Genomic DNA, 13,444 nt, shown 5'->3' on the forward strand with positions numbered 1-13,444 from the left:
TCCTTTTTCCCTTCCCTTCCCTTCCCTTTCACCCTTACTCCCTCCTTTTTCCTTCCCTTTCACTCTTCCTCCCTCCTTTTCCCTTCCCTTTCACTCGTCCTCCTTCCTTCCCCTCCTTTTCCCTTCCCTTTCACTCTTCTTCTCTCCTTTTCCCGTTCCGTCTTCCTCCCCTCTCGTCCTCCCTCTCTCCATCCCTGGTTTCCCTGCTGTTCCAGAACATGTTGGTGGAGAAGGTGGATCAGATGATGGAGTGGAGCTCCAGGCGTTCCGTGATCCGGATGAACGGCGATAAGTTCCGGAGGTTCGTCAAGGCCCCGCCCCGGAACTACTCGGTCATCGTGATGTTCACCGCGCTGCAGCCGCAGAGGCAGTGCTCCGTCTGCAGGTATGGAACCGCTCCGCCACACAACCACTGACAGGAGGCGCTATACTACACAACAGTGTGTTGAGACCTGGTGAAATACACTTGAAATAAATAGTGATTTGAAGATCAGGATGAGCTGTTTATTTGAATCAGGTATGCAGCAGGTAGCCTAGCGGTCAGAGGGTTGTGCCAGTAACCCAAAGATGGCTGGTTAGAATAGCCGAGCCGACAAGGTGAAAGACATGTTGATGATAGTTTGATCCAGGGGCGCTGCACTTCTATGGCTGACCCTGTAAAACAACACATTTCACTGCACCTGTCTGGTGTGTGTGACATTAAAACATAGATTTATTTGATTATTTTGGAACAAAATGATGCACACACAGCAGCCCTTCAGGACTGGAGTGTCCCACCTCGGCCCCATCAGTCAATACATGATCATACAAATCAATCATACAGTTGATGAAAGAGACAACACAGAATAAAGAAAAGTATGATGACCTTTTGACCTCTAGTGATGACCCATCAACAACTCTACAGAACAGTCAGTCTATTCAGTCTAGATCTACGTTTGGGTATAGGGGGGAGTTTAAAGAGGGTGAAGTCATCATGCCCTTTTGACCTCTAGTCATGGTCCATCAACCTGCAAGTCTGTTCAGTCTAGATCTACGTTTGGGTATAGGGGGGAGTTTAAAGACAAGGACATAGGCTGAAGTCATCATGACCTGTTGACCTCTAGTGATGACCTCCAGACAGTGATCTACTCTACATAACAGCCAGTGTGTTCAGTCTAGATCTCCGTTTTGGGGCCCAGTGTCTCACCAGAGTGTTTCTCTCCTCAAGGAGCCTTAACTAGGAGGACCCAGCCGTTCGCTTCATTGAATAAAGATGACGTCGACCAGGGAATAATCATGTGTATTACGGAAATAGAGGAAGTTAATTTAATCCACACTGACCTTTCCCACTCCCATCATCCTCTCTGTTCCCCGTGACCCATAATGCTTTTTTAATCATCTGCTGTCGACTCAAATCACTTAATTATTTATCTCTCGCTCTCTCTGTTCCTCTTGTTTTTTGATTTTCTCTCGCCCTCTCTTCCGGCTCTCAACGACGGCAGGGCCAACCTCGACGTATGCATTTATTTATCCATTTCTATTAAAATGATTAATCTTAACAAGGAAACAAGGTTTCCTTTCAATTTGAGGATGTCACTCCGAAGCGCATTAGTTAATGTCACGCGCCACCTCTCTCTGCTTCGCAATTGGGACGGACCATTTACATAAACGATACAATCGCGTGGCTAGTCAGCGGGCGCCCAAGACACATTTTGGGTTGTGACCCCCCCCCCCCCCCCCCCCCCGCCAGCGTTCAAAGTACAGACGGGCACCGGGAGGGACTGCTAATCGCCGGGGTCCTCGCACTGCCATCACTCTTTCTTTCATTCTTCTCGCTCTCTTTTCTATACCACTCTCTCTTTGTTTGTTTCCTTCTCTCCATCTCAGTTCCTCATGCTCTTTCTCTCCCTCCCTCCAATGACGGTACGATTTAAAGTGCACTGTACTGAAAGCTACTAATTGTTTACAGACTTTTATCACCAAAAGACCAACCAAACACAACGCCCTCTGAAGAGACACACTATACGTAGAGCACCGCAGAGCGCGTAACACTACAAACCATATCACTTATGTAGGAGCATGAATAGTACATGAAGGCAATGCAACATTGATGCAAGTCGACATGCAATTTATGGCAGTTGTGTATAATTCCCACCAGAAAAGAGTGTTTTGTTACTTGTTTTATTCATGCTTTTTTGTTGTCCCGTTTGTTAATTCATGTACTCCAACGTGTGGCAGAGGACATTAAAGTTGTCAGAGGACATTAAAGTTGTCACCAGACGTTGGCGCTGCGACTTTACGAAGCCATCTGGAGTAAACACACTTTTATGAGGTTATTTGAGCTCTAAATGTGTGCCATGAAGCTTCAAGACTTCCACAGGCCCAAACTCTCTTCCCACTAGTTTTAAGTGTACTTTTAAATAGGGTTGCATAATTCCTGGAACTTTCAATACATTCCCTGGATTTTCCGGTATCCCGCTTGGAGAATTCCCGGAAACAGGAGGGAAGAAGCAGAAAATCCAGAATCCTGAAGGTTTTCTGGAAAACCAGGGAATTTATTGAATGTTTCAGGAATTTTGTAACCCTACTTTCAACTCTATTACGTCACATTATATAAAGAAGTTTGCTGTACATTAATTTTCATCTTTTTAGCCGCCACTGTGACAGACCTGGTGGGTCCACCGCTGTCTTCGTGACAGGTTGAGTGGCTACAGCTCAATTTGCAAAATGTCTGCCCTAATTTCCCCTCTAATTGTCACATTTTTAGTTTTTGTTGTTATGGTTTCCCCTGTCATGCCAGTGTAGGGGAACTGCGACAGGCATAAGAAGTGGCAGCATCGCCAGAGTTTAAAGGAAAGCGATGGGTAGAGAGATGGTGGTTCGTCGTGATGTTTTCCTCGTCTGTCCAGGACAGGATAGAGCAGCAGTAATTAGAGCTGGAGCCACGTTCTTCTCAGACACTCGTTTTCACGGCATGGCGTCGTTATCCTTCTCTCTCTGGGGAGGAACATGTGGCATGAGTATCTCTCTCTCGTCCGTCTCTTCCAACTGCCTCCTCAAGCCAACGTGGCCATGATCATCACCAGCATTTACTCATCTGTTTCTTCTTCCCTCTTTCTCTCCCTCTCTTGTTCAATTTCCCTTTTGCCTTCGCCTCTGCCCCTCTGTCTTCCTCTCCTCTTTTCAACTCTATTTTCTCTCCACTTCCCCCTCTCCATTTTCTCTCTTTCTTTCTCCCTTTTCTCTTTCTCTCTCTTCCTCTCTTTCTCTCTCTCCCTGTCTTTTTAACAGACAAGCTAACGAGGAGTACCAGGTGCTGGCTAACTCCTGGCGCTACTCCTCAGCTTTCTCTAACAAACTCTTCTTCACCGTGGTGGACTATGATGAGGGGGCGGACGTCTTTCAGCAGGTAACCGTCTGGATCTACCCCCCCAGTCCCCCTCCATCCGTCCCCCTCTCCATTCCCCCGCTCGCTCCCTCCATCCCCAAAGCCCTCATTTCCATGTTCATAGTTGCCTGTCAGCCTCGGCGCGGAGACACAGCATGATAATTAGCACGCAGGTGAAGTTTTAAAGGAGAGATGAATCGTTGAAATAAGGTAAATAAATCAGAGGTGGCTGACAGGCTCTCTGCATGGTTTTATTTACCAGCGGGGGCTCGTTGTCCGGCGGCCGTTTTAAGCTCAGGCCACTTAGGGAGAGAGTTTGGGGTTTCACATCAGCTGAACATTGTTTTGGACGTGCCTCTGATTGTCAATTATATATATACGATCGTGTCGAATGACATTTAGTGAAGTACTCACATACACAAACACTCATGTACCTTGGATGTATAGTCTTGATTTATGTAGATGAGCTCTCTTATCCAACCCACATACTGTACTCATAACTCAGTCCATGCACACCCTGCATACAGTACTCTGAATGTATAATCCATATTATAAACTGAGTTTGTCGAGCCCTGAATTCTGATTGGCTGAAAGCGGTGGTATATCAGACCGTATGTCACGGGTATTACTGTACTAATTACATTTGTAACCAGTTTATAATAGCAATAAGCCACCTCGGGGGTTTGTGGTATATAGCCAATATACCACGGCTAACGGCTGTGTCCAGGCACTCCGCGTTGTGTCGCGCGTAAGAACATCCCTTAGCCGTGGTATATTGGCCATAGCAGCCACTGTCGTGCACTCACTGCAGGCTGGCCGCTAGATAAACACCAGTGTGGGAGATTGATACGAGTCGGTTCTGCACAGCTAACCTCTTTCCCTGGGGTTGTCATTATTTTCCCAGGGTGCATCCATAGGTGGGCCGTGGGCGAAGCCCGTGTGGGCGTATGTGTGTGCATGTCACCGGGCACCGGAGTTTCTTACAGTACAGCACCGCCTGCTGTGTCACTCAGTGCAGACCTCGATACAGTGGGAAAACAACCGTATAAATAACATATTCCACATCGCCATAGCAACTCAGCACCAGAGAAACCCATAATAGAACGTTGGTTTCTTATCACTAACAGTCGTTTGCATGACAATAAACAGATGTGAAGCTTCCAACCGTCCATTACCATAGCCAATGAGCAATTAATCTGGGTTAAATACTCACCCCTGAGGTACGCCTCACACTCTCCACTCGAGCAATTATGCGATTACGGGCCTCTAAGATTAAAAGGACATGTAATTAAATGCAGATCACTTTGTCTAGCTTTTCTTTTGTTATAATGGAGAGAGTGCTTAATGTAGTACTCCTAATGGGCGAATCACCTCTACGCTCCAGGGAGGATGCGGTGGGCTCCTTTCACGCAATTAAGAGAAATAACCTCTGTAATGATCCTCACTTTGTTCTCTGTGAGTTTGGAATGGGGAGGAGGTGGGAATAGACCTGACTTTTTAGTTGATTTGAATTGCAAGAAGAGGGGTTTGGAAGGTAAACCAAGTGGAAAGAGAGAGACTGAGAATCACACAGTGGAGAGGTATTGACACAAGTAGATAGAGATATATCTAAGAGGGAAAGAGCAGTTCATTTTAGAGACAGAATCAGGCAAGACAGATACAGATTGAGAGAAAGAGAGAGAAACAATTGTGAGAATACTTTTGAGAGAGAGAGGGAATATCGTTGAGCGGGAGAGAGAGAGATTACTGTTGAAAGAAAGGGAGAGAGGGAGGAGGCAGACACCTAGCATAATAAGTACGCAGTGTGCATGCCTAACCATTCATTAGGCCTAATGGCCAGCCTGTGCAGAGGGAGAGTCTAGTAATTAGGTGTGTGTTAGTGCCACCAGTGAGTTCTCTGCCCCGTGCTCCTCCCTCCCTCGGTAGGTGGCCTCATGGTGGGCCCCCTGCTTGATCATAACACCACTGGGGAAAGTGAACTGTGTACAGGGGATGTTTTTGTAGGTGCAGTGGTATATATGCACACGTCATGTGGTGGGCCCCCTGCTTGATTATAACACCACTGGGGAAAGTGAACTGTGTACAGGGGATGTTTTTGTAGGTGCAGTGGTATATATGCACACGTCATGTGGTGGGCCCCCTGCTTGATCATAACACCACTGGGGAAAGTGAACTGTGTACAGGGGATGTTTTTGTAGGGGCAGTGGTATATATGCACACATCATGTAATTGGCGTTCTCACCACTTCTCTTGATTCTCTTTCTGCCTTTTCCACCTATGTCCCTCCCTCCCTCTCTCTCCTACCTACTGTATCCCTCCCTCCCTCCCTCCCTCCCTCTCTCCTCCTACATACTATATCTGTCCCTTTCTCTCTCGCCTCCTTCCAACTGTATCTGTCCCTGTCTCTCTCTCCTACCTACTGTATCTATCACCAATCCTTTCCTCTCTCTCTTTCTCTTCTTCTCTCTCCCGCCATCTCCCTTGTCCCTCTCCCTCCATCCCTCTGTCTCTCTCTCTCTCTCGCTCTTTCTCTCTTTCTCTCTCTCTTTCTCTCTTTCTCTCTCTCTTTCTCTCTCTCTTTCTCTCTCTCTCTTTCTCTCTCTCTTTCTCTCTCTTTCTCTCTCTCTTTCTCTCCAGCTGAATATGAACTCAGCCCCTACCTTCATGCACTTCCCAGCTAAGGGAAAGCCTAAGAGGGCAGACACCTTTGACCTCCAGCGGATCGGCTTTGCCTCGGAGCAGCTGGCCAAGTGGATTGCAGACCGCACCGACGTACAGGTGACAATTCCTCCTATAACATAATACACCCGTGATGGTTGTACAGGTGACATAAGACCCGGGTTCAAATAGTATCTGATTTCTGTCAGCTGCGCCTGATCGGGCTTGCCTGGAGCAATGGAGCAAATGGAATTGTTCCAAAAGTGCAAATGCCACCAATTTAGCAGGCTCAATTGAACGCTCAACATATTTGAAAGACAACAAATACTCTTTAAACCCAGGCCTGCCTATCACAGTTGAAAGCTTTTACAAAGTGCACACAACTATTTACCTGTCACAAAACAGACAAGCATCACCACAACATATCAGATATAATATTTGCAGCCAAACATGAATAGAATACCAAAGGTTATCATTTTTATAGCTGCGTCAGAGATGGCATCATCAGTTTCAGATCCATCTTAGAGATGCAAGAAGGACAAGATCACTTTGAGCACAACCTTTTACACAGCCCCAAAAACACAATGACCAGCTAATGGCTGTGGTATCCAATGCTTTCTATATGGTCCACTGAATTCCAATGAGGTTAGAAACTATTATCCTTATTAGATCCATGGCGTCCATTAAGGCTCCGAGGGGCTCCTTTTTTAAAGCCACCGTCCTCCATTACGGGGCGACGTCTCCACCAGTCGCCCATTAATCCTTTGGGCTCCGTCGTCCTGCGGATTTGAAAAACGCCGGTTGACAGTGGAGAGAAAGCGACTGGTACACTTTATAATGTTTCATTGTCACATACACTGGACAGGTGCAGTGAAATGTGTTGTTTTACAGGGTCAGCCATTGTGGTGCAACGCCCCTGGAGCATATTAGGGTTAAGTGCCTTGCTCAAGGGCACATCGACAGATTTTTCACCTTGTCGGCTCGTGTATTCGAACCAGCAACGTTTCGGTTACTGGCCAAATGCTCTAACACGCGCACACACTCTCCCTCTCGGTTCCACAAGCAGACTGAATTATGGGATATGTGGTTCCCTTCATTTGAGCTAATCCAATAGCATTAGAAGGCAAGGCCGGCGATCGACCAACAAGAAGACTCAGATCTGGGTTGTGTTCAAACTGAAGATAAAAAACGGACTGAAACAGTGAGGGGACTACCTGAACTTGTCCAATATGAAAAGCTCATTATCGTTTTCCGTTTCCCAAAAGTTTTTCAACAGTATGTCCTAATGAATACAACCCTCTACCTCACCTCCTTTCACTGGGTCTCCCTCCCTCCCTCTACCCCACCTCCTTTCACTGGGTCTCCCTCCCTCCCTCTACCCCACCTCCTTTCACTGGGTCTCCCTCCCTCTACCCCACCTCCTTTCACTGGGTCTCTCTCCCTCTACCTCACCTCCTTTCACTGGGTCTCTCTCCCTTTACCTCCCCTCCTTTCACTGGGTCTCTCTCCCTTTACCTCACCTCCTTTCACTGGGTCTCCCTCCCTCTACCTCACCTCCTTTCACTGGGTCTCCCTCCCTCTACCTCACCTCCTTTCACTGGGTCTCCCTCCCTCTACCTCACCTCCTTTCACTGGGTCTCCCTCCCTCTACCTCACCTCCTTTCACTGGGTCTCCCTCCCTCTACCTCCTTTCACTGGGTCTCTCTCCCTCTACCCCACCTCTTTTCACTGGGTCTCCCTCCCTCTACCTCACCTCCTTTCACTGGGTCTCCCTCCCTCTACCTCCTTTCACTGGGTCTCTCTCCCTCTACCCCACCTCTTTTCACTGGGTCTCCCTCCCTCTACCTCACCTCCTTTCACTGGGTCTCCCTCCCTCTACCTCCTTTCACTGGGTCTCCCTCCCTCTACCTCACCCCCTTTCACACACACACGCACTCTCTCTTTCCCTCTCTTCTCTCCCTCTCTTCTCTCCCTCTCTTCTCTCCCTCCTCCTCCTCTCCTTCCCTCCCCCTCCTCTCCTCCTCCAGATCCGTGTGTTCCGTCCTCCTAACTACTCTGGCACCATAGCCCTGGCCCTGCTGGTGTCCCTGGTAGGAGGGCTGCTCTACCTCCGCAGGAACAACCTGGAGTTCATCTACAACAAGACTGGTTGGGCCATGGCCGCACTGGTGAGAGAGGAGCACACACACACACACACACATCAGCTCAATCACACACACATACCAACATGTATGCATATGCAGACAGGCACACACATTCACACACACAATGGACTGGTGAGAGCACAACATCCCTGAAGTAGGTAAGCAGAATGTTCCTATGAACGCTTCTCACAGCGTGATATTGTCTTTCCTAAGTGTTCCACATAATGGTTTAGAACACGTACGCTAACAAGCTATTGATGAAGCTGCCCACACCACACACGTTCTGCCCGCCTAGGGGGAGGTGCAACACCATAGTTACATATATATATATATAATGGTTAGAAAAGCCTTTGTACTCAACTCAACTTCGGCAGAAAAGCACTTTGTGTACAGTCTATAAGGCAGTCTATAAGGCAGTCTGTAAGGCAGTCTATATGGTGGCAGTCTATTAAGGCAGTCTATAAGGCAGTCTATAAGGCAGTCTATAAGGCAGTCTGTAAGGCAGTCTGTAAGGCAGTCTATAAGGTCCATACAGGTCTAAGAATCTTCATCTGATCACCTTGTTGCAGGAAGTGTAAAACTTGTACTGTATTTGAGGTTTCAAAAGGCTTCTGAAGTTTGTAATTTCCACTTTGAAATCTCAGACTTGATTTCCCTCATGAAAAATGTTTCAACCCCTACAAAAATGTCCATTAATTATAGTCCACTAAATAATTCAAACAGGCTCAAGTTAAGATCCTACATCTGTATATGAAACATATACAGATGTAGATTCTGCATTTCTTCAGTTGTTTGTAAACTACAATCAATGAGCATGATCCAGCATGCTGGTCCGTCTTCATCAGCAGCAATGCTCTTATTTATAGTGAGGGCAGTACGAGGCAGAGTGGACGAGGGTCCTATGTGTAGACAGAGAGGGTTGTTATCCCATATGTTAAGAGACAGGGAGAAGGCTGAGGAAGCCACAGAGAGTATTGATCGTAAAGGGAGCAGCGGGCAAGTCACGGAGGTCAGGTTCAATGTGGTTTTTACCTCTCCTCTGCTCTGTTGGAGTGGCGAGATGGATCGATGCGGGTGTGTAGCCTCTCTCTGTCTCTACTTCTGTCTTCTCTCTCTCTCTCTCTCTCTCTCTCTCTCTCTTTCTCTGTGTGTGTGACTGTGAAGAAATAGCAGCAGGAGTGTTGATGAGTGTATAGTAATTTCTACCTGTTGCTTCTGTAACTTAACTTTTCTCTGTGTCTGTCTGTCTCTGTCTGTCTGTCTCTGTCTGTCTGTCTCTGTCTGTCTGTCTCTGTCTGTCTGTCTCTATCTGTTTGTCTCTCTGTCTGTCCATCTCTCCCCATCCCTCTCTCTCTCTCTTCCTCTCTCCCTCCCTCCCTTAGTGTGTGGTGTTTGCCATGACGTCAGGCCAGATGTGGAACCACATCCGCGGCCCACCTTACGCACACAAGAACCCCCAGAACGGCCAAGTGGTGAGTCTGTCCACCTCTACATCCACTCCTGATTGCCGTTTTTCTGGGGCTATATACACTGAGTGGACAAAACATTAGGAACACCTGCTGTTTCCATGACATAGACTGACCAGGTGAATCCAGGTGAAAGCTATGATCCCTTATTGATGTCGCTTGTTAAATCCACTTCAATCAGGGCAGATGAAGGGGAGGAGACAGGTTAAATAAGGATTTTTAAGTATTGAGACAATTGAGACATGGATTGTGTACGTGTGCCATTCAGAGGGTGAATGGGCAAGATAAAATATTTGTGTGTGTGTGTGTGTGCGCGTAGGCTTGAGTGTGGGTGTAATTATATATGTGTGGGTGTGTGTGCATGCATTTGTGTGTGTGTGAGCGGCCAGCTGGGAGCAGTCACAGTGGCTTTATGTCAGTCCAGAGACACGTCAGGGTTGCTGTGTCCCAGACACTCAGACGGTTGTATGTCGACGTGTCCCGTCTGGACGATTACGAGGAGACTCAGCTAGGAAATACAATTTATGGGGGGGGGGGGGGAGGCCATGACACACACTCGGACACACACGCACAGACACACAGACACACACACTCACTCACACAGACAGACAGGGACAAGTAAAAACATTTTGTTCAAGATGGACTCACTCATCAGCAGTGACGTTTTAGATCCAGTTTGATATGTTTGTTCTAAACCATCTATAAGATATATATATATATATATATATGTAGTATAATATCTGTTTCTCCCAACAGTCAGAAAAGCAATATAGCATTAGGTAGAATGGATGGATGTAACATTGGAATGGCACATTAAGAGATGGACAGACAGATCGATAAATAGTTTTTAGTCTCCTATAGTCAGTTTTCTGAGAAAGAGGGGGAGAGCTTGACACAGTTAGAGGATTAGAAGAAAAATAGGTTCTCCTCTTGAAGAGTCGGTTTTCAGACAGACAGACAGACAGACAGACAGACAGACAGACAGACAGACAGAAATGAAAGGAGCATTGTGGGATGACAATTAAGAGGAAGAGATAATTACTAATGGGCTATAAATAGTTAAACGACACATTGTGAGCAGAGTGAGAAGATGGTGGACTGTATCAGAGAGAGGCTGTGGGTGGGTTGGTTCCTCTGTCCTTGTGGGGACCTATATTCCCCAAAGTCCCCACAAGGACAGTAAAATGTGACCGACCTCCTCGATTTGGTCTTATGTAGCAAAATTTGAAATTGTGTTTTTTACATTGGATAAAAGTAGAGACTAGAAGATGGTATATCATACACTGCAGTTGAGGGACAATGGGAAAGTAATTCTGCTTTGAAAGTTGATAAGCTTGTAACCACACTTTTGAGAAAATGGCCCTTGAATGTTTTGGTACACCTTGTGGAGAGCTTTTCTTTGTCTATGCCGATTCAGCATCGTTCACACCCTCTTAAGCTTTAGCCCCACCCATCTCTTTAAGGATTCACATGTGGTAAACACACGCTGTATCAAATAAAATCTAGGATAAAAATATTTAATAAATATTTTCTCGTTATTAGATGACGCTGACCCGACACGGTTGTCTAAATGGATGGGTCATGTGAAGGAAATGCTATAACCAACCCCCAGCCACATCTAGCTAAGTGGATGGGACACTATTGTCTAGACATGTACACATGTTCATTAAATACAACCGATGGCCGTAGTCACCCCCAGACACACCTGCTAATTTGATGGGTCATGTAATAATCCGGCCGGAGTGGAGTCTTTTGTTTAGACATTTAGCTAGCTAGCTAAACAATGAACCGGCATAACCTCAACTAATACTGCTACCAATACAAACATTGTCATAGCTGTAGTATGAATCTGCAAGTAGCTAAAGCTAACAAATTCGTTTCAATGTTAACTAGCTAATGTTAGGCTGTAACTAGCAATGCAAATTGATTGCTGATTCAAATAATATTACACAGATCATACACGTAACGTTAGCTAGCGAGCCAGCAAGCTAACGTTTGCTAGCTACCTAACAGTATGCTTTAACTTGCAATAGAAAATGACTCCCTGACAAAATTAGAAACGCATATCTTGAAAATGTCGCTACACTCTTACCCGTATACATGGATGAATGCTTCAGGGCAGATTGGAACCATTTAACGTTTTGTTTGTAGCTACATCTTGTTTGGCCAGCGTTGTGTCAAGTCACTCGGTTCACATTGACCGTGGCGTGTGCAGAAAGTAGCCCATCACTCTTACTGATCTGTCGATAGCGCCTGCTAAATTCAGGGCATCAATGTTGAGAAAAGTAGCAAAAAGTTTGTAGTTCTCGATGGCTAACGTTATGTCTTTCAAAAACGGCACAGTAGAAAGGACTGTCAACACATACTGAACAGCTCACGTTATAGACAGAAACGGCTACATGGCAGACCAATCCAAACTCATCTCCTGGCATGTCCAGCCCATCCATTATCTCAGCCAATCATGGCTAGTGGGAAGGTTCCTGACTTTTTCCGTGGCTAAACCAACTAGGCTCATAATTTAACAATTTGATTTGTATTTATGAACAGATAGAACAGATATCATTAAGGTTTGGTCTAGCAACAGAGACGCATTGGCTGTTCAGATGTGTAGGAGGAGACTCGGCATAGGGGAAAGGGTTAAATATCAGTGCTTGTGTGGATGTCTTTTGTCTTACTCAGCTGTATCGACCCAATGGGTGAATAAACTTGGGTTGAGCTTTATTAAGCGTCCGTGTGTTTTAATAGGTTCATTTAGAATCTAACAGGTGTTAGGTTTAGTGTTAGGTTTAGGGGTTAGGGAAAATAGGATTTTGAATGGAAATCAATTTTAGGTCCCCACGAGCATAGAAGAACAAAAGTGTGTGTGTGTGTGTGTGTGTGTGTGTGTTTATCAGCGTCTGGAGCAGTTTAGTTCCAACAGATTTTGCAGGCTACAAAGGGAAGCTATTTCACACAGATATGTTCCCACCAAACCCTAAGCACCGGTTGTTGTTACTGTGCTTATTTACTGGGGAAATATTATTGTTGTCGAAAGTCAACCAAAAACTAAAAATAGTGCTCAAACTACAGGGTGTTTTTCCAGAAAGATTTCCCGGTCATCATTTATAGTTGTGCATCGGAGTGTGAAATTAAAAAAACAGAGAGAAGAACATTTAGTGGAGAGGGAGGAGAGAAAAAACGCTGCCTTGATTTCCAAACTAAAAGCTACATTTGCATGAAATTATCCTCTTGTCAGACTACTGGATGTCCTTTCTGCATTTTCTTCCCCCTCTTTCTCTCCTCTCCTCCCTCCTTCATCTGGCCCATTCACTCTTCTCTCCCTTATCACCTTCTCCCTTCATCTCTGGCCGGGCTCAAAACCCTTTGGAGAGAGAGAGAATGAGAGAGAGAGAGAATGAGAGGGAGAGAGACCAGGGTTGTTTGGGTAATAAAAGCGACTGATGCGGTTGGCCAGTCGGTTCAGACTGTGCAGAAAAGCTCATGGGCGACTGGAGCTGTTTCAGGACACAGAGAAGAGAGAGAGAGGAGAGGAGAGAGAGAGGAGAGGAGAGAGAGTTAGAGAAGAGAGAGTTAGAGAAGAGAGAGTTAGAGAAGAGAGAGTTAGAGAAGAGAGAGTTAGAGAAGAGAGAGTTAGAGAAGAGAGAGTTAGAGAAGAGAGAGTTAGAGAAGAGAGAGTTAGAGAAGAGAGAGTTAGAGAGAGTTAGAGAGAGAAGAGAGAGAGTTAGAGAGAGAAGAGAGAGAGTTAGAGAGAGAAGAGAGAGAGTTAGAGAGAGTTAGAGAGAGTTAGAGAGAGTAAGAGAGAGAAGAGA

At 46.0% G+C, this 13,444-nt stretch overlaps 1 protein-coding gene across 1 annotated transcript in view; it reads left to right on the plus strand.

Annotated features, from left to right (window-relative positions):
- Positions 1-218: 218 nt before the first annotated feature.
- Positions 219-13,444, plus strand: part of tusc3 (tumor suppressor candidate 3) — a 64,721-nt gene continuing 51,495 nt past the window's right edge. Inside the window, exons 1-5 of the mRNA XM_038982020.1 lie at positions 219-385; positions 3,271-3,388; positions 6,005-6,145; positions 8,053-8,193; positions 9,552-9,641. Coding sequence (XP_038837948.1) covers positions 219-385; positions 3,271-3,388; positions 6,005-6,145; positions 8,053-8,193; positions 9,552-9,641 — 657 coding nt within the window. The remainder of the gene's footprint in view (positions 386-3,270; positions 3,389-6,004; positions 6,146-8,052; positions 8,194-9,551; positions 9,642-13,444) is intronic.

This window comes from Salvelinus namaycush, chromosome 42 (assembly GCF_016432855.1).
Source record: "Salvelinus namaycush isolate Seneca chromosome 42, SaNama_1.0, whole genome shotgun sequence".
Lineage (NCBI taxonomy): Eukaryota > Metazoa > Chordata > Actinopteri > Salmoniformes > Salmonidae > Salvelinus > Salvelinus namaycush.